Source organism: Schistosoma haematobium, chromosome 1 (genome assembly GCF_000699445.3).
Source record: "Schistosoma haematobium chromosome 1, whole genome shotgun sequence".
Lineage (NCBI taxonomy): Eukaryota > Metazoa > Platyhelminthes > Trematoda > Strigeidida > Schistosomatidae > Schistosoma > Schistosoma haematobium.
In genome coordinates, this window is record NC_067196.1 from 23,009,465 (window position 1) to 23,031,981 (window position 22,517).

General features: G+C 35.7%; 1 protein-coding gene across 1 annotated transcript; it reads right to left on the reverse strand.

The window, feature by feature from the left end:
- Positions 1 to 1,965: 1,965 nt before the first annotated feature.
- RILPL1_1 (Rab interacting lysosomal protein-like 1) lies at positions 1,966 to 21,026 on the reverse strand. The gene is made up of 8 exons (XM_051213329.1): positions 20,296 to 21,026; positions 18,586 to 20,255; positions 17,023 to 17,413; positions 11,005 to 11,120; positions 8,228 to 8,431; positions 6,462 to 6,655; positions 3,727 to 3,819; positions 1,966 to 2,618 (listed from the first exon to the last, which is right to left on the reverse strand). The coding sequence occupies exons 2-8, from the start codon at positions 18,835 to 18,837 to the stop codon at positions 2,564 to 2,566; spliced, it is 1,305 nt and encodes a 434-aa protein (XP_051073445.1). The 5' UTR covers positions 18,838 to 20,255; positions 20,296 to 21,026; the 3' UTR covers positions 1,966 to 2,563.
- Between the last annotated feature and the right edge of the window lie 1,491 nt (positions 21,027 to 22,517).

A 22,517-nucleotide genomic window follows, 5' to 3' on the forward strand; every position in this document is an offset into this window, starting at 1 on the left:
AATGACAAGACAAGTATAAAAGTAACAAACAATTGTACTGTAATTTTAATTAATAATTGCATTGGCTGAAATCTTTTACTGAGGTTACATATGTATTTATTCTTTATTTTCACACTTATTATTCTTAGATTTCATGTATAATTTTAGGTACATGGTTTCTACGTTCAGTATATTTTTATTATTATTATTATTATTATCAGTAATACTAACATAATTTCGATTCCAAGGATTTCCGTTTAAGTAATCTCCTCTCACTGCATTGGTATTTAATTTTGGCAACGTGTTCTGATGTATATTTGTGCTAGTTGCAACATTTATAACTGCCTGTTGTATTCCAAACCATACCAAGGATATTGGTATAATTAAAGAAGGTGGATTTTATACAAATAATTTAAAACGACCATAACTTAGGTATGACTTCCAATTGGACTATCAGTTCTAAATTTTCGGAATTTACACTTTAGCTACTTTTACAAATTACAGTAGTATAAATAACACGACAAAAAAGACAAGCAGTGATCAAATGGTAATTAAGTACAGAATGCTCTGACATCGCGTCATGAATACATTAGAAATGAAGGAAGTCTCATTTTCTGATAATGCTATCAAACCAATTCACCTCGTATAAAAATTGAATTTGTCATTTAAATATGCTATGATATACCAAGTATATGTTGACTTCACTATGAAGTCACCGCACTCAACTGTTTTAATAGTTTTACTTTAATATTTCTAAGTTCATTGTATTTGTGATTGGTTTCCGAATATTAGTATTAATCCTGATATAGAAGTTCATATGATAGAGTGAAACAAAATAACGAGGGTTGAGTAGCACGGTGTGCGCAATGGTGATCTGTTGTGGTTGTGTGACCGAGAACCTTCAGCTACGGTGTGTTCAGTGAAATTAATGAGGTTAACATCAATGTCGAACACTTTCATAACTATTTATTTTGGGGATTTGTTCACCGCTATAGTCAAAATAATGTACTTTCGGCTAGGGTTATTATGTGTTTTAAAGTGGATAAATCTTCACTTGTACCAGCCTTCTATGTTCATACTTCGCGTAATGGTTTCTCGTTTCCAAGTAAAAGTAATGGGCGACGCAAATATGAAAAAAATGATTATTCGAAAAACTTCACAGTAATAATCAAGTTTAAAAGATAGCGTCGAGACGGTTTTCCGGTGACATTTCTTAATTAACTACTAGTGGTTTGCGGGAATAACTCTAGCTGTCACCTAATTCCATTTAGGCTTTTTAGTAACTATTTGGAACCTTGTGGCTAAAGTATAACCCACTTTTCCTCAGCGGTAGCAAACTGAAAATTAAGATACTTAGATTTTAACTAAAAGGTTATAGGTTCAAATCCTGTGATTCACTTCAAATCGTCACCAAATATTACTAACTCTTATACAAAATTGCTTAACTCAAGTTAAGACTCACAAGCAGCAGTTGAATGCAATACATGGTTCTAACCCTAGTGTGATCGTAGGTGTGTACTACAGGGGAATCCTATACTAAAATGAAAAAGCTGTTCAGTACACCGTGATTTCCAGTAGTAACACAACTAAGATAAATCTGTGACGAATACAATCCATATATTAAACCAATCTACACAAAACTTCATCTAAGTTATAATATTCAGATTAATAGTGACTTATTTCAACGTGTTCTTAAAGTTTAATTAAGACATTGTAGGCGGTGGAGTTCAAACATGTTGAAAGTGAAACAGTTGTCATTAATAGCACTCAATAATCGTCACACTAACTCACAAAGTAATTGAATTTGAAATTATAACATTGAACCCCATATTACTAGTTCATTGCGAAACTTGAAAGTCCCATGTTAACTCCATAACGAGGTCGTCCGTGCTCATTCCTCAGGAGTTTTATACTAGAATGAAACAGCTATTCTAGTTTTAAATAATACCCCAACTGAGATCAATCTATAAAGAATCACAACTTATTAATAATTTGAATATATTCAGTTTATTCATTTAAATGAATAAGACAAAAAAAGCGCCTATATGAGTTAATGAATTATAGATTAAGTAATAAATAACATAGAACTTCTTTTTAAAAAGAATTGAAACAAATTACAAAACAGTAAATAAATCACAAATAAATTAATTCATGACTAGAATGACTACTGACAATTAAAATAAAGTAGTATTAGTAAAATAGATGAATTTTATCACCGATGTAAAATAATAAAAACAAAATTAATCAATTTTACAAACACATTTCACAAAAAGAAACAAAATATTATGAATAATGATAATAAAATTCAAAAAATAACAATTGAATATTTTCTTTTAATTCAATAGAAACTAAAACATAGAAAGCATAAAATGATCAACTCCAAATGAAATGCACAAACACACACACATCACACAGACGGATACAATCATATATATATCTATCATTATGAGTCTTATTACAATTATTGTGTATTATGCAACCTAAGATAAATAAACAAAAGTCAATAGGATCATAAATGAGCATAATAGCTCAAAAGAATCTTGTGTAGGGAATATTATTCATGATAATAACCAACCAACCAGCTTCATGATAATATGGTTGTAGCACGTTCAGTTAAATGATGAAGAAGATTTTCAAAGCTAGAAAAAAGAGAGATAAATAGAAAGCAACAAGAGTAACAAAAAAACTGTTAGATAATACAAGAAGTTAAAACATACTGATATATGTAAATTAAAACAACAGATATTCAATCTTTTGAATAATATGTTGTTGTTTTTTTTCCGATTAATGTCTGAATTGAAAGATATTTCAATGTTAAACAAGACGGTATGATTTAGTTAAAACGAAAGTTTAACAACAGTAGAATCTAACCAAAGTGTGGATCAGTACTGAATAGTACGCTTCAAAATCAACAAGGTGAAATCATGTAATGTTAATCGTGGTAAAGATTTACCCATAAGAAATATGGATCGACGTAGAACATAGCATATATATATCAGTTCATGCTGACACACTATATCAACACACTCAGATGAAATTATCAAGACAAACATCAAGCAGAGCAGTACTATTATAATTATTATTAGGAGAAGTAGAAAAAGCCATGCCTAAACAGTACCACTCAAAAAGAATGGATGGATTCGCGTAACAATCTGAGCACCTGGGAGTATCACAGCCTACACACAAATCAAGTGACTTGTGTGGCGCATATGTATTCAGTGCACCTTTGTACCAATATTTATGTTCAAATAAGTAAAAAAAATAAAAAGTTGGAAAGTAGTCTTAATATTCAAGATCTGAGAGAAGATAAAAATTAAGTGCATCTGAGTCACATCATACAACGTGTCCAACCACTATTACGATAATCACGTGAACTCCAACCATGTATTCTGCGCATACTTATATCACTCAGTTCAACAAACAATAACTTAATGGAATGATGACACTTTTCGGGTTGGTCGACTCTACTGTTTTTCTAACCAACACCTATACAGCATTAGACATTACGTGTCAAGATAGGCGGTGACTGGGCATACATGATATATGTTCCAACAGCTCCAGGCAATGAAAATTCACTACAACTGTATAACCTCTAAAAATAAAATCATCGGAAACAGAAATCCTCTTTATTAAAATATTTTTGTAAATTATATCTTGACTGGAATTATGAATTTAGTCTTAAACAAACATCTTATTTCCCTAGCTGTTAAAACACAGAAAATATTAAAAGAAAATTATTCAACTTACATCATTTTTATAGTTAAACGGTTTGTCCTATTTGGACGAAGTTTTTCAGGTGGTTCAGGCAACATAGGTCCTTCTACTTCTGGATCCTTTTGACTTGACAAAAAGTATGTTACAAAAAAGGTTAACCACTGAACCTTAAGAGGGTATACATTTTTCATGTAAACATGTATAAAACAATCCTGTTTTTGATGAGATACAGAAACACTATTCTACTTGATTGTTACCAATGTTGGTGTTACAGAAATCCAGTTTGGTTTCATTTTGTAATAAAAAAGCCTATAACTTATTGGTCTAGATACAAAATTTCCAATTACGGGATAATACATTCCACCAATCGCTAACGTCAACATTGTTTCGTTTAAAGTGTCCCGAAAAAATACTTCAGCAACTCCCAGCAATACCTAGCCCCCACACACACACACACATCTCCCCGTGGTTCCCTTGAAGACAGTGGAAAAAGTCCCATGAACTAGCATGGAAGGACAAAAGGATATTAGACTAATCACGCACTTTATCGAAACACGGATTGATACTTACTCATGATACAAGCTATCTGGGTAAAAAACACCAAATATGGGAGAGGAAAAGATCATAACCTCCCCGTGGAGTATCGATGCCTATGTGTATACTATCGGATGCATAGGTCTTCGACTTATGTATTTTATTTTTGTGTGTAATTTATACTTTCAAAGCTAATAAGCAACAGGTAACCCTTCCCAGTAGCTAGTTCATACTTTAAAGGAGTAGATCCAGTAAAGTTAGTCACTTTCACCATAATGTATGACTGAAGGGGCACCTCACCAACCCTCATCCTAGGCTAGTATTTTAGACGCTATATTAGTCAAACTAATCCCTCTATGGTTATCACAGGATGATTTTGGTCCCTTCTTATATATTGGGACGATCAGTGATAGCGATCTGTCGGATGGGATTAGGTTCAATTCCCATATTTTAGCTCAAATATTAGTCAGCCTAATCGCTAAACCTGGACCACCATACTTCAAGACCTCTGAAGCCAATCCATCTGGACCAGCTGCTCTTCCTCGTTTCAGATTAGCCATAGCTTTTTGAACTTCAATTAGAATCGAGGGGACTACTTCAATGTTGCATTCAGGGTGTTTGGAAATGGTGGGTGGTTGCGGAGTAGCTGAAAGCCAGCTGAACTACTCGTTAAAGTGTCCCGCCCATCGTTCTAAACGTCTGGACTGCGAACAGATAAGAGTGCCATCTTCTTCCAAGATTGTTTCACTTACACTTGACTTCTTAATTCCAGTTTATTTTATTAGTCTGAAAAGCTGTCTTGTTACCTACAGCCATCGCGTTTTTCATCTCTTTTGCTTTAGATGTCCACCACTGCTCACGGTCGTTCCTTAGACCTTTGTTTAACCCAGATCTGTTTTGCTTTCGCTCATCATCGTGTTCAGAGCCTGATGGGATAAGTCTGCCAGAATCCATCAGTGCGATAGACTTAGAAGAAATTCATTGGTTTCTTGTAACCCTTTGGTTTAAATCACTAATAGATATCACTGCTGTTTGCATATCTCTCCAAGCAACATCTGGGTCAGCCTCGTTTTCAGAACTGCCCAAGTGTGACCTCAGTTGTTCCTGGAATCTACTTTCGGCTTTCTCGTCACTCAGTTCAGTTCTAATGGGTCTTCTTAGTGTGATTTTTCTGAGTCCAGTGAGGTGCAAGCAAATGCGTACTCGTATCAGAGAATGATCAGGGTCCAAGCAGGTATTCCAGAATGAGCGACAATCTACTATCGACCCTCTCCAACGACGACTGATGGCAATATGGTTTATCTGAGTCCATCGTCAATTTGATGCAGGGAATCGCCATGTTACATGAAGTCTCTTCGTATGTTCAAAATTAGTCTTTGCTAAAAATAAACGACTGTGTAAGCACAGTTGCCAGATAAACGGAGGGTGTATCTCGTCAAGTGAATGATCACACTATGATCCTGTTTTTGGAGACAGAATACATCAATGGTACAAGATTCTACGGTTTTAGCCAAGGAGACCTGTTGGCCGATTTGACATGGGTTGCATACGTTGGAGGCTCCAATGTGTAGTTTCGAGCGAGGTTTCAGAAGACCTGGGACAGTGTTTCGCGCACTAGAATCGTTGGACATGGTGACACTTGAGGAGGAAGTCAAAAGAGGAAGTTAAGAGTTGAAAGTCGAGGTAGGAAGAATAATAGGAATTGGATAGGCAAGTTGATTATGAATACAGAGACAATGGATTAGATTAGCATAACAAGTACAATCATTTAACAAAGTCACGAGGAAGTGATTAGCCATTTCTTTCTAGTTTGAAGTCCTTCAACAGTGCGTGCTCATGACCAAACATGTGGTCGGATTCAAGACTCTCTGGCTTAGCCTGAAGCTTCAATAGACGGACAATACAGCACGACCCTTATCATATACGCAATCAGTAACGACCGTGTCTATCCCAGCATGGTTAACTTCGTATCGATCAATGGATTTTTAATCGAACTCAACTCCGATGTCTATAACCTCAGACCGGAGAATTTCCGAAATTAGCTCTCTAAGCTAGTCACTAATACACACATGATGGTTGTCAATATACTGGATATTGTGGGAACAATTAACTAACTCTCTCCCTCACTGGATTTCCATAACTGTTTAAGTGATGTCGGTTTGTGATGAAACCTACCCCCCTCCTTTAACAATAACAATAAAAGTAGTAAAATAATAAAAAAGGACAAAACATACTTTTCTAACTCTAACAGTCTCAATTCTTCTTCCAATTCAATTAGTCGACATTTAAGTTCATTTCGTTCATGTAGCAGATAACGTAATTCTTCTACAGAGATATATTTATTAGTAGTATTTGATTCTTGTTCAAAATTAATTGATTCTAAACCTTGTCCAGCAGGTAGTTGTAGTATTGATTCACATGTATTCGACTTGATGTTTTGAACGAAAAAATTAAATATAAAGAAGAAACAGTAATTGACAGTGTGCAGAAGAAAATTATTAACAATTTGTGGGTTGTATTCTTCATACCCGTTGATCTCATTTGGGATACTACTGAAAACTAAGGATCAATCTGTGACAATCTACAGCACACAAATCAATCTCCATAAAACTTTCCACTCAACTGTAATAGTCGCCTCATTGGTAACTTGCTTCAATATGTTCCTGAATTCTGACTGAGAAGTTGTGACTGGTGGAGTTCAAACATGTCGTGAGTTAAACAGTTTCAAAGTGACATTGAATGATCACTGTGCTATCGTTTGAATTGCTTGAAATCGCAGCGGTAACATTAGGTACTAACATTTTGTTTGTAAATTTTTCCCCCAGACCTGAATGTCCTGGGGCCAGAAGTGTGCAGAGTCCAATACTAGGGCGAGACATCTGTTCGGTGCTCCTTGGTTTCAATAATACCCCAAATGAGGTCAATCTGTGATGAAAACAACCCACAAACTAAACTGTTATCCCCATATCCACTCAAGATGAATACTAAAGGATTCGAAATAATTGTAGCAGCAATAATAATGATAAAAACGAAGCATTGAAAATATGATTTAAGAAGACGGAATCAACAGCTATACATGAAAGAATACTGGAACTTAAAATCTATAGAATGACAAAGAATGAATACACCTGAGTCGCTGGGACCAATGTTAAGCCACGTCACGTCTCCACTCCAACCACTGATCGTGGTTATCACGCTGACCTCAACCAGGTAGTCTGTACCTAGTAACGTAACTCAGATCACCAGTCAATGATTTCGTGGACTGATGCTATATTAGGATTTGGCTGCCCTTAAGCTTATATCCAAGTTATTCGTACTCTATCCATCACTCGGCGTTGAGGTAGGCAGTGGTTTGTCATACATAACAGATGTTCTAAAAACCTTAATCGATTGCTAAATATATTAACTATAAAACTCAATGACTTGAGTTTAGATGAAAAGCGTCTTGAAAACAGTTTTAAATCTAGTAATGAAATCTCTCAGGTACAACTTTAGAAAAGTGTTTACTTTCCGTTCCTGAAAGTAACCAAGCCACATATATAATTATTACTGTTGATACATCAATATTTTTTACCAAGTCCTGAATATTAACAACATGAAACAATCCAAACTGTGAATAATAATAATAATAATAATAATAATAATAATAATAATAATAGTTATATTTTTAAGGCTATCAGTCACGTAAATAATGAAGCTAAAATATTTTTGAATACGTGTTAGGTTGTTAGAGATACTGAACAAGAAACGCTCCTTGACCAAGATTTCAAACCAGTTAAGACCCAATATTAAGGGAACTGATACTCAAATCTAGATCATTGAGTATCATAACTCAAGACGCTATTCAAGCAGCGACCAACCTCTTATAAGACTGGGATATTTACACTAACTTATCCCTGAGTAGTGTCCAACGTCAATAAATTCTACCTATGCACAAAATACAGTAATGATTAGCCAATGATGTAAAAAATCAAATTATGTAACTTAAAGCTAATATTACCATTATTCCAGATTGGTCATTATGTAGCGTATCGTTATTTGATAAATCTTTCAGTAAATTAGCCAATTCTCGTTCTTTTACACATAACTGTGTTTCAAGTGTGGCTTTTTCTGACACCAATTGACCAGTTTGACGTCTATGAGGGGCACAAGATGCCAATAATTGACCGCTTTGACGAGCTAAACGACAAACTTCTTCTTCCGACTTTAAAGAAAAAATAAAGCCGACCATAAGATACAGCAACAAAATAAGTTCAATATTTTAATAAACATCTACGTTATCAATCCTTATATATTAATTCTTTTAAAAAATCACAAACTATCCCCTTCTGTTTTAAATCAAAAAGACTCATTTAACTGTGAAAGATAGTTTACTATCTTATCTGGACTTTCTATTTGATTTCGAAAAGTTTCTGAAAAACTCAAAATGGTTACGACCCAGCTATAGGTTACACTAGACAATGGTAGAGATTTGTAGTTCAGATGCATGATTTTGGTGGAGTTTCGTCCTCTGAGTTAGATTGTTTAGTCGTGAAAATATGCTTGTTCCTCTAAACAACACCATCAATACAAATGCTAGGGACAAGTGGGATATTCAGATTTCTCCACAAATGACTGGCAGTTTGTCCAGTTGACTTTGATCTTAATTGGTTATTCTTAACCTTTAACCTGTTGTTTTCTACATATTTATTTTGTCTATCTCCTTCCTTTGACCTGATTATTGATTTTGTATTCATCTATGGTTTTTCTGATACCACTTGTTATATCCTAGTGAAGATTAAATTAAGTGTAACTTCTGAGGACTACTACTGGATCAATATTATATATATTCTTATTGTATAACTATTCAGTGACCAGATGATATATATCTATACTCCTCTTATTACAAGCTTTATTTTGATCTATAGACTATTATGATACGATTTACTGTTCTTAAATTATACTCAGTTTACTGATTACAGTCTACCACGTTAATAGCCACATTTTGGCTTGATCTTGTATAAATGTTATTTCCTATTTTATAGTGTGATACGGTCTGTTTGGCTGATATATAAACTAAGTATGCTTGAAATGAATGATTCGCATAGTGGAATGTGTTATGAGCGTTCTGAACTCAACTGGAACGGCTAGGAGAACAGAGGACCAATAATAAGGCTAGGCTGCCCATACCGGTCGAACGTCATTGGTTTGGAACAGTATTAAGATTGTATAAGTCGCATTTCGATTGGCGAATAAATCACGTGATAATTAGCCGAGCTTAAAGTCACAACACTACTACTATCCAACAAGTTAAATATAACACATGCAATACATCGGAATCATAAACCAGCTTGAGTCAAACAACCATTAAATACCTGAAATCACTAGGCGGCCGTTTCGTTCGAGTATGGGACTCCTAAGCAGTGCGCATCCACGACCCCATGACCGGGATTCGTAGATTGGTTGAAATTAGACTTGCAACCATTGGATCCCGGCTCAGTCGCATAGAGCTTAGGCGTCCGCAAGTGAGACAGAAGGTCCTATGTTTTATCCCCGGTTACGAGGTTTTGAATGCGCACTGCTGGGAAGTACTATGCTAAGATGAAATGACCGTTCAGTGCTTTAAGGTTTTCAGTCATTGTCTGATTTATGTAGGTTCGTTATTCCAGTGAAACTCAACAATCTTCATGACTTATACTGACCTACAATAAATTTCATGGAAATTCAACAAAAGGATGAGGTTTTACTAATAATGGCGTCATATGGTTGCTATAATCACATAAAACCATTATTTTTCATTACTAAACGAATGCATTGCAATGGACTACGTTCACGATTAAATTTGAACCAGTAAACAGCATCTAAGTAAACGGAGTTTTAGTGTTCTACCGATTGAGTTAGGATATGTTGATATCAATTCAGTCAACTCTAATTTAGCTTAGTGTAATTTGATACGATAAATAAATAACTGAATTATGATGAAATTTCAAACTATACATTAATTACACAGTAAACGTATGGCTACAATTCACTCAATATAGAATACTACACATTAATACTGTAGTGTTCCTGGGAACAGCAATTTAACGAAGAATTATTATTATTGTTTTATAGTGTGAAAAAACGGTTGAATATATTATGGTCATCATGCAACAATGAACATGATAGACGACAGATATATCAAAAAAATGTACTTTTTGTAAAAGTCTCAACTTTGTAGTGGTGACTTTGTGACCAATAACTCTTTAGTCTAAAGACTAATGAACATGAAGGCCAACTATTTTAGTTTATGTGTGTTGAGTTGGTCAGTAATAATGCAGCAGATTTACTAAAGTGAATCGAACAAATTTGTCACACCTTATATTAGAATATGAAAGAAAATCGGCAAAACGGAAATTGATTTGATCGAAATAATAATATGAATGTCAACTGCGGTGGAAAAAAGTTTGAAGATGAGAAATCTATTCCCTAAGGTCTCAACTAGCAGATCCAAAGAACAGATAATTTGTACCTCTATTTTTCTACTTAATTCGTACGAATCAGTTCTGTACATTAAATCAAACAGAAGTTGAATTCGTGTAACACAGAACTTAACATCATTAAATCTCTCAATGTTAACACTAATAAATGAACGATGATATTTAAAACAAAAAATATAGACTGAAACCATTTTAACGAGAAAGTCAAGAAAAATGATCACAACGATGTGGATCAAAAACAATACTGAAGCAATAACTGTAGGTACGAAGAGAAAATAACAAGAATAAAGGATAAGATTATCTATTTAAATACACTTACTGCATCTAATGAAGCGCCAACTTCAGTTAACTCACGACGAATTTGTCGTGCAGTTTTGTAATTAATCGCTACACATTCTTTTAGTTGTTGAACAAGTTGGAGATCAGCTGCACGATCTATGAAGACGAAATCAAATACTAACTTTAATATATATATTATAAGCTTTTAAATAAACCATTTCTATTAAATTTATTACATTTGTATAGAACATAATGTTAAATAACTTCAGACAATTCAATAACCCAGTATTAGTGCATGATGTATTTTCTCTAACAGTAACTCTATCAAGCATATTTAGTAATACTATCGAATTATAAGGACTGAATTGTAGTATTAAAAAAACTGTAGTCAAAACAAATAATATTTGGACTTTAATAATTTGTCTGAATTATAAGCTATTAATTTCAATGGTTGAGATCATGAGTCAATTTAAGCTAGATCATCATGGAAAATCTGGAAACACTGGACGGCCGTTTCGTCCTATTGACTCATGACCTCAACCATTGTAATTACTATAATGTTTACAAAAACCCCTTCTGATATAAATTACTAATTAATTAATACAAAATTATGAAGTAGATATAATTATTTGAAAGAGGAGAGTAAGACGTACATACCAAATATTAATAAAAATTGAAGAAAAATAAATAATTATAAAAAAATAGTAATACTCATAAGGAAAATACAGTTTCAATTAACTGGTAAATAATTAGAAAATGACTCGTAATAGAATGGAGATGAGCTGAAAGCAACCACGAATAGACTACAGTCAAATCTAAACTAATCAGGAAACAGGTTATACAAATGGATATTTTATGGGTAAATAATAATAGTACAAAGTGTGAGGAAGGATTTTATATAACTAGTGAAGCTATCAGAGACTTCTACATATTACTCTGCCTATAAATCGGAAAAACAATGATATATAAATTTGTCCATACAGTCACTAACTTCTGGTCTGAGCCATGTTGGTAGATGCAAACTACTTGGTTGAAGTGCACGCGACTATCGTAACCAATGGTTGGAGAATCTCAGTGACAGTTTAAAATCGATCACAATGGCGTAGGTGTATACACTCTTTGTCTGACCTTAAACTGAGATTAAAATTACTATATACCTTTCTTCCTACGAACTAATTCTTTCTCCCTGTGTTATAATCTCTTTTCTTACGGTATGACCCAGCTATACCTATTGCTTAATATTCTTGGACACCAATCACTCGACAAGACCCCAAATCAGAACACGGTTGAACAGGAAGAGAGATTATATTCCAAATAACAAGGTTAGATGGAAGTAAGATGCAAGTAAGAAGCACAATAGGGAAAACGTCAGTATATTGATAGTTTTTACATGAGAAGATTCTAGAGTATTCTCCAAGTATCGACTAGTGCTGATTGGATAAGAATTAGCCAATCAGCGTGCACCAAGGAAATCGTGCATTGAATATGCTTTAATCCAGTCTATGTCCCGCTAACACCCTGTATTATATCCCTACATGCAGCCTTTTAACTCCGCCTGTAGCTCTTCTAGAGTTACTGCCGGTCCCAAGCCCGGGTAAAGGAGGAGGGTTGGGCATGGGGTTAGCGTCCCCATCCCGTAGAAAACTAACTCGCTAAAAAAACGCTTACCAGAAAAAATAATTCAAACCATTTTAACTCTGCCCTGAGAGTTAGAAGGTCTTCATTTAGAAGAATTATGACGCTTCATGGTGAAAGCCGAATTCCTTCGGAAGCCACGAGGCCGATGCCCCTTCTAACAACCAGAGCAAAAATTTTTATAGGTACATGGAACGTTAGAACAATGTGGGAAACCGGGAAGACCAGCCAAATAGCAACGGAAATGAGGAGATACAACTTGGCAGTACTGGGAATCAGCGAAACCCACTGGACTCAAGCTGGACAGAAAAGGCTAGCTACGGGAGAGATGCTGCTATACTCCGGTCACGAAGAGGAAAATGCTCCACACACACAGGGAGTTGCTCTAATGCTGTCCAAAGTAGCACGAAATGCACTTGTAGGATGGGAATCCCACGGATCCAGAATCATCAAAGCATCATTCAAAACAAAGAAGGAGGGGATCTTAATGAATATTATCCAATGTTATGCACCCACCAATGATAGCAACGACGACATTAAAGATCAATTCTACGAGCGGCTGCAGTCAATCATAGAGAAATGCTCAAGAAAGGACCTCACCATTCTGATGGGAGATCTAAATGCCAAGGTCGGAATAGACAACACTGGATATGAAGATATTATGGGACGACATGGACTGGGAGAGAGGAACGAAAATGGAGAAAGATTTGCAAATTTGTGTGCATTCAACAAATTAGTCATAGGAGGCACAATATTTCCACACAAACGTATACACAAGGCTACATGGATCTCACCGGACCACACTACAGAGAACCAAATAGACCATATTTGCATCAAAAAAATTCCGAAGGACAATGGAAGATGTGAGAACCAGGAGAGGAGCTGACGTAGCTTCAGATCACCACCTAGTTGTAGCCAATTTAAAACTGAAGCTAAAAAAGAACTGGACAAGTGGACAAACAGCAATACAAAGGTTCAATACAGCCTTCCTTCGAGATACTGACAAACTCAATGAATTCAAGATAGCTCCCAACAACAGATTCCAAGCGTTTCAAGATCTACTGAAGGAAGAAGAAACCACCATGGAGGACAACTGGAAAGGCATCAAAGAAACATTGACTTCAACGTGTCAAGAGGTTCTGGGCCTAAAGAAACACCATCATAAGGAATGGATCTCTATAGAAACACTGGACAAGATCAAAGAAAGGAAGAACAAGAAGACAGCAATTAACAACAGCCGAACACGAGCAGAGAAAGTCCAAGCACAAGCTGAATACATAGAAGCAAACAAGCAAGTGAAGAGGAGCATTAGAGCCGACAGGAAGAAATACGTGGAAGAATTAGCAACGACGGCAGAAAAAGCTGCTAGAGAAGGAAATATGAAACAGCTCTACGATACAACGAAGAAACTATCAGGGAAATACAGTAAACCAGAGAGGCCGGTCAAAGACAAAGAAGGCAAGCCAATCACTGAAATTCAACAACAGCGAAATAGATGGGTAGAATACTTCGAGGAACTCCTGAATAGGCCGGCTCCAATGAATCCACCGAACATCGAAGTAGCACACACAGATCTTCCTATAGATGTCAACCCACCAACGACGGAAGAAATTAGAGTGGCCGTCAGACAAATCAAGAACGGGAAAGCAGCAGGACCCGACAACATACCAGCTGAAGCACTGAAATCAGACGTCGAAGTAACCACAAGCATGCTTTACCCTCTATTCAAAAAGATTTGGGAGGAGGAACAAGTGCCGATGGACTGGAAAGAAGGACACCTCATCAAGATTCCAAAGAAAGGAGATCTGAGCAAATGTGAAAACTACAGAGGCATTACACTACTGTCAATACCAGGGAAAGTCTTCAACAGGGTGTTGCTGAACCGGATGAAGGATGCAGTAGATGCCCAACTTCGAGATCAACAAGCTGGATTCCGAAAGGATCGGTCGTGCACAGACCAAATTGCAACACTACGGATCATCGTCGAACAATCAGTTGAGTGGAACTCGTCACTATACATCAACTTCATTGATTATGAAAAGGCATTCGACAGTGTAGATAGGAGGACATTATGGAAACTTCTTCGACACTACGGAGTTCCTGAGAAGATTGTCAATATTATCCGGAACTCATACGACGGACTACAGTGCAAAGTAGTGCATGGAGGACAGCTGACAGATGCATTCCAAGTAAGGACCGGAGTCAGACAAGGCTGTTTACTCTCTCCCTTCCTCTTTCTTCTGGTGGTCGACTGGATTATGAAGACCTCGACATCTGAAGGAAAACACGGAATACAATGGACAGCTCAGAACCAATTAGACGATCTGGACTTCGCAGATGACCTAGCCCTCCTATCACGTACACGTGAACAGATTCAGATAAAGACAGCCAATGTAGCAGCAGTCTCTGCATCAGTAGGCCTCAGCATACACAAAGGGAAAACCAAGGTCCTCAAATTCAAAGCGGAGAACAGCAATCCAATCACCCTTGATGGCGAAACTCTGGAAGATGTAGAATCCTTCACATATCTGGGAAGCATCGTCGATAGACATGGAGGTTCAGATGCAGACGTAAAGGCGAGGATTGGCAAAGCAAGGGCCGCATTCCTACAATTGAAGAACATATGGAACTCAAAACAACTTTCAACCAATATCAAAGTGAGAATCTTCAATACGAACGTCAAGGCAATTCTACTGTATGGAGCTGAAACTTGGAGAACTACAACAACCACAATCAAGAAAGTACAAGTATTTATAAATAGCTGTCTACGCAAGATACTCAACATCCATTGGCCGGATACCATCAGCAATAGCCTTGTGTGGGAGAGAACAAACCAACTTCCAGCTGAAGAGGAAATTAGGAAAAGACGATGGAAATGGATAGGACATACATTACGCAAATCGTCAAGCTGCATCACGAGGCAAGCTCTAACTTGGAATCCTGAAGGGAAGCGGAAAAGAGGAAGGCCAAAGAACACATTACGTCGGATAATAGAAGCAGATATGAAAAGGATGAATTACAACTGGAAGGAGCTGGAAAGGATTGCCCAGGACAGGGTTGGATGGAGAATGCTGGTGAGCGACCTATGCTCCTTCACGAGGAGTAACAGGTGTAAGTAAGTAAGTACATGCAGCCTTTCTTCTATATATTACTATCATTGAAGTAACTGCTTTTATAAATTTGGTGGTCATCTTTTTATGCTAACACCGATGCATATATGTGCCTGGTCCCAAGCCGTAGATGACTGATTTGTCTTTAAGGATTAAAATTATTCATCGTCCAAACTCAAATAGATTTCGAAAAGTTCTCACATTATTTTTGGTTAGGGTTAGATATTCAAGGTTAGGATTAGGGTTTTCACTGCGAACTAACATCAGCTATAAAACTGCTTTGTAGTTATATGAATGAATGAATTCCAAGCAAAAATTCAAAAGGAGTAATCCTAAGCCCAACTAGTTTACCTACAAATCATAGTGCCATCAGGTTAAGTTTTGTTTCAGGACTGAGGCTTATAATTTAGGAATAATGGTAATTTGCCTATCACATAAAATCTACATGGAAGGAATTGAGCATTTGATATGCTTAACACCATCATTTTTGTCCTATAATGGCAAAATCTAACATTTCGTTTTTAATTTAAGAGTTCGGAGTACTATATAGTTATTTTTACTGCTCACTTTGCGTAATTCTTGAATTTCGAGAAAAAATTCGTCCTTTTTTTCCCGATAAATATATATCAACCGACGATTTGCAAATATTTTGTCACATCAGATTAGTAAACATATTTAGACAATAATCTTTGAATTCATTAATTACTAAAATTCGCAAATCCTTAGAACTTCGTTCAACTGATATGAATTGGCAAAATTTGATAGTTCACGAAAATAGTCGAGAAAAAAGAGCAGAACACAAAAGAATGTTTCTTCTCGAAGTCAAACTAGTTATTTTAAGCGCTCAATTTTTTCTTGTAGTTACATCACGCTTTGCCTTACTGAATATCAAACCATTGTTTTAAATATTATGGTTGAAATTAAATCATATGAAAGTAATATGGTCGAAAGTACACTAAGAATTGTAGTTGTATGATTTAAAGTAATAAACATAATACATGATACTCTACAGAAATATACCTGAATCAGCATGACTTATTACATGATTAAAACTAGAAATCTCCTTATAAAGACAGTCCTATTGTAAATAGCAAGCTATCAGAGTTACTAACTTGGATCACTTTTTACTGGTAATAACTAATTTTGTGGAGAGAATCCTTAAGTCCTCATAAACGTTTTGCTTAATCGAAAGATCGACTTTAAGCCATAATTTAGAGTTTAGTAAAAAAGGCCTATCTTGTTCCCGGTCAAATTACTGTTTTCCATAAATCATATATTCAATTATTTAACCGACTGAAAATGAAAAAACCTACTTTCTTGTTCAGTTAACTGTATTCTTTCTTCCGTCTCCAATAGTAAACTAGACATCATATCAGATAATTCCTCCTCACTAGGTTTGATTTTTAAGTTGTCATAAATTTTGTCCGTGTCAAGATTGGCTGAAACACCTTTAAGACCCAACTTTGCAGTGGCTAATAAAAAAGCACCTACTTTTGACTGGTGAGATGTTGGACATATAATATTTGATTCATCACACATTACACAATTTTGTAAGATATTGGGATCTTCCTGTTCTCTGACCTCTTTATGACAAGAAGAAATTAAATGATGTGTTAAACGAACATTTTCTTGTTCTAATTCAGCAATTTCTTGCAATAACTTTTGACTTTCACAATACCAACTTTGTTCAAGCTGTTCCAAACTCTATAATTAAGTAAAAATGTGATTTTTGAAGACCAAATAATTCTCAGAAACACTTGTTTGGTTTATTTTTATGGTATATCAATTAGAAAGGAGAGCCGAGGACAGAGTTGCCTGGAGAATTCTGATCGAAACCCTATGCTCCAAGAAAGATAACAGGAGTAAGCAAGATTAACTGCTTATTATTAAATCAGTTCAACTGTTTTATGAAATAACACTTCATTGACATTAGCTCTTTAAGCATTGATGCTAAGCCTTCAGTATTCAAAGCTGAGCGGTGATCCAATGATAATGATGGTAGACTTTCAGTCACTTAGTCCCAGGTTCAAACCCAGCTCCACATAATTTAGTTTGTCTAAATCGATAGTTTCACTTTTCCTCATATATATGGTATGGATTGAAGCTAAATACACGAGTCTGTACCTGGCAAATGGAAGTTAAGGAATAACAAAGCACGAATACATTTTTAAAAAGTGCCAGTCAATTTCCTTGATACTCAATGCTAATTAAAAACTCGGATGAAACTTTTTTGAGATAGATAAAGCAACAATAAGTGTTGATCTATAAGTCTGAGAAACCATAATAGCATTGAAAGACTTACATTTGGATGATAGTTAAATTTCAATCGCTGAGAATATTTCAAATATAATTTTCACATATAATGACTTCTCTATACTCGGCGCTCAATTACTGTCAAACTATTCGTTCTAATCTTGACGAATATTCGTATAAGTTCCAGAAGTATGTTAGTAAACGCCACGGAGATACACAACATTCGTTTAAAGCTTCCTGATTACTAGTGAAATATAGGTGGCAATAAAAACTAGCATACGGAATCGAAAATAACAATTTCACTAACATAAAACTTCCAACGGCATCATTATATTATCACAACCAAATATAAACCTTTCAAGTATATTTGATATTCTAATGCTTAAGTGAGTAGTCTACACAAAAAAATGAATTCAAAATTGATACTAACTCCATTTTTTATACATCCGGAACAAAATGTAAAATCACTAGGATTATGGATGAAAAAATGCCTCCATGTACTTTTATCGACAAAACAAGTGAATAATAAAAAGTACAAATACCTAAAGTAGGTAAACAAGTGGTTAAATACATCTACGTGAACTACATTATAACAAATCAGATATCTAGTAACTCAAACTGACTTTATCATATTTATCTTTAAGTATAATGTCAGATTTCTGATCTTGACGAAGTTCATCTGCAACTGTTTGAAGGCGTGCAATTTCTTCCTTTTCTTTATCACAATAACTAGTACAAGCTTCTAATTCTTCCAAAATATAGACAATTTTCGGCATTAAATCTCTTAATACATCATCACCATACTCATCAACAATTAACTGGCATTCACGACCGATAGATAGGGCTGCATCATATACATCCATTGTAGTAAACATTGTTTATTGGTTTTGAGTCAATCTAAAGTTCTAAACAGTGATATGAACAATAAATTATATTAATTAGAAGTCATAAACAAAGTAGAGTAAGAATTTTCGATCAGATATAATTTCACATTTAAAATAAGCATCTATTATGAGAAATTATTTACTTATAGAAACGTATCTAGTTCTTGTCCAATATACTTAGCATACAAGAGTGAGTAACTAGTTTACTGAATGTGTTCAAATGCTTTTAAACAAACGTTAGACAACTACAGATTTAGTGTGTTTTACAATACACATACAACTAAAACAAATTAACCTAGTGTTCAAATAAGAATCACGTTTACAAAAATGTGTCCCTTCATTGGAACATTTCTATGAACCCACCATCAACCGATCCTCTTCCCTAATCTCGAAGAACAATCTGATTATAGACCCATTTAGATGACTACATCCTGTTTTTTTTAAGACAACGCGCATGCTTTACTCAGGTCAGTTAATGTAAATTCATAAGATCACTGACTGACTAAACACATTTACTTAGAATTAAATACAACGTTATATTGTTAACTCAGTAGTTCCATTAAAGGCCAGCGACACTTTGCACGCACCTATTTTTGTATACTTTTAACATAAATGTCTTCTGCTCTTTGTGATTATGATTCATACTTATAGTATAATATAAAGTAACAGCATATTACTCATTTATTTAGTTAGACAAAAACATTGGTACAAAATGGCACCAAAATATATATGCGCCACAAAAAGTAGCTAACATTAAGTTAGTTTGTGGGCCGGAATACTCCCTGAGTGCACAAACCAAAGGTGGTTTTCTTAAGGGGCCAATCACCGAGTCTTTGACCTAGAGATCCAATCCATAAGGCAGTAGAGCAACATTAGATGTAGTCACATGATATCCGATGACCAGGAACAGGTTCATACACCATTTGCTCCCTCAGGATCCTGAAGCCCACTTGCACCACTGGTTTGGAATCAGGGGTTTTCGACTCCCTTAGGTTAATTTTCCGTACCTACTAACCCGGTTCAAGCGCTGGACATTCACTTTTCGTCCTACAAACTTCGTGAACAACAAACTTGACACGTAAAGCCAGTGAGTAGGATTTCCCTAACCATGTTTGTAAAAACCTACTGAAAAGCAAACCGGTCTCAGTTTCCACTACTTTTGATTTATTAATTCTAAGAATTCTTTTAGTTAGCATGTTTATAAAACTAAATCAAAAACCCAGTCAAATAAGTAGAGCACATAAAATGGGATCATTCGGAGCATATTTTATACTTGAAAAAAAGAAAGCCAATGACAAACACGAAAGTCTAACTAGTTTGCAAATTTTTGTACTCGTCGTTGAGCCAAACTTGAGGATTGGGCGCGAATGAGTGTTATTTGGTCCTGAGATGAACTAACAGCAGTAAACCTTCATCGCTAAGTCAGAACTTCATTAAATTAGAAGTTACCATTCAAGTTTCGCAAGAACTGGATTACTTAATATTTCTTCAAACACTAAATTTGATGGTTTCATTTAGTGCAACAATGTCGTACTTATCAAAAATTGGAAGCAATATGTTCCCAGACTTATAGAACGCACGTCAAAGATTAAAAGAAATTCAGAACAAACAACTTCATTTGTCACAGGTGAGTTCAAGACGTGAGACGTTAAATATGAAATCACGAGTAGCTCGGTATACTTAATAATAAGATGATTGATGAGTCCCACCCCACATAATGGATGACATTGGATTTGTGATCAACTGCACAAACATATTGAATAAGTAGATGCTTTTTGACATATATCTCTCATACCACAAGAGAAACACAAAAAGCGTACTTTCGATGGTATTAGGCAGAATGGAAATAGATAGTTCACATACATAATTTGTAAACTAATAATTCAAGAACCCTAGTGTAGCTTGCAAACATAACTGTCCAATATCTTGAAATAGTTACAAGTTTTAGGAACTTTTGAGGTACTTTTCGCATAAACCGAGTTACAACATTCCTAGTCGAAATGTTTGATGAGATATTAAGTCCGCGAAAATTTCGTAAGTTGACAAATTACTTAGGTTTTGGAAATATTTTTCTTTAGTTTAGAGGCAGTCAATGGCTCTTTGATTTTAACAGTGTATGGTTTCAAAAGGATCATAACAAAATTTCATTAAGACTCAAGGTCAACTGTGCAAGAATTATTGTCTTACCATAGCAGTTAAAGTGTTCTTCGGAAGTACATAACATGAACAGTTTCTGAAGTTATTAGGCATCCTACTGGCTATTATTACTTATTATCGATTCCTAGTCTGAATTCTTCAAATGCTTCAAATGAAGCTTTCTCTTACCGAGCAGTACCAGTTAATCCTAGATATATTTAAGTAGGGATGTACGCAAAAAAATAAGCCAAAGAGCAAAACGTGTCTGCATATTATTGTGGTATGCTGCGCCCATTCTGAAAAGATGCATATTAAAGTTTCCTCTTATACCATTTCAAGGGAGTTGCTTAGACTAATTTATCCGATAGTGGATTTCAAGACTTGGCTGCACACAAGGAATAAATGGTTTTCCCATAGTTGAAGAACTGTCTTGTACTTAGTTCATAAGCGTCCACCGGTCAATGTTTGTTAAAAACTTGAATTATGTAAATATTATCGCGAATCTCCAAAATTTACACGATACTGTAAGTCACTAAATCTAGGGATTTGAGGTTACTGAATTTGGCTGTCTTAGGACTGTTATTACTTAAACGACGTTGTGTTAACTTGAAACCTACACAAATAGCAAACGAATTTTGCGGACCTAGGATATCAAGACTTTTAGTGTGACAAGATATGCAGCACACAGAAGGCACATGACATCAGGAATTCCCAGATATTTTTGCTGTGAAGCAAATCGGGACGAAGATAAATAAATTTCAACACCAATGTGTGTCACGAGACCCTAACAAATACGCAACAGCTACTTGGAGTTTGACAACGCCTTTGTAAACCACCAACGTAGATGATCTATGTCGAAATGATTGGAGGCCTACTCGAGTTAGACGTGAATGGTGTGACGAACCAACTAACGTCGAAGTCACACCTCGTGGTCAGCACCTTACGTGGACTACCCCCATTGACGTAACAAGGTACTATAGATGCTTTGAAGACTGTACAACACAAAGGACGTTATTACAGAAATATATTAGTTAAAGTAGATACAAGCGAAAGTAAGACCACTGCCGCATGGGCCAGTCCATGGCGTATGATTAACTAATGCGCGTTGCTTGTACATGACCTTGGCAGGGAGCGATGATCTGTTCGACATTCAGTGATCCAACTGCCGGATGATTTGGCTAGGGCTCAGTGACATTTCACTGGCCCTACAATACTCCCCACCAGATTCAACGGCCGTTTGAATCGGTACCAAACATGTTGGGAGCAGTCGCGCGCCAGAGAGTGCCAAACGAATATTATAAATCCTCCAGGTATTGCTTATCTGTAAAAGAAATGGAAAGGAGGCGGCAGAAACTGGTCGGGAAACAGCGAGTCATAATATGTTAGTAGGACGTTGGTTAAACGTAAAGCGATTAACCATAGAAATAATGAAAAGAACAAAACGTTTTATTGTTCTATCAAGTCGCGCTGAAATATATAGCCTTGAAAAGTAATTCAGTTCCTCCGATGACAAACGTTAAGTCTGCCGCAAGAGT

Bases quoted from the DNA above. Each gene is read 5' to 3' on its own strand.
- RILPL1_1 (XM_051213329.1), bottom strand. From the start codon at position 18,837: ATGTTTACTACAATGGATGTATATGATGCAGCCCTATCTATCGGTCGT. The intron at 6,656-8,227 runs GTAATATTAGCT...CAAAACATCAAG, and splicing joins ATGACCAATCTGGAATAATG to TCGAATACATGTGAATCAAT. The intron at 2,619-3,726 runs GTAAGTTGAATA...TCTTTTTTCTAG, and splicing joins CGTTTAACTATAAAAATGAT to CTTTGAAAATCTTCTTCATC.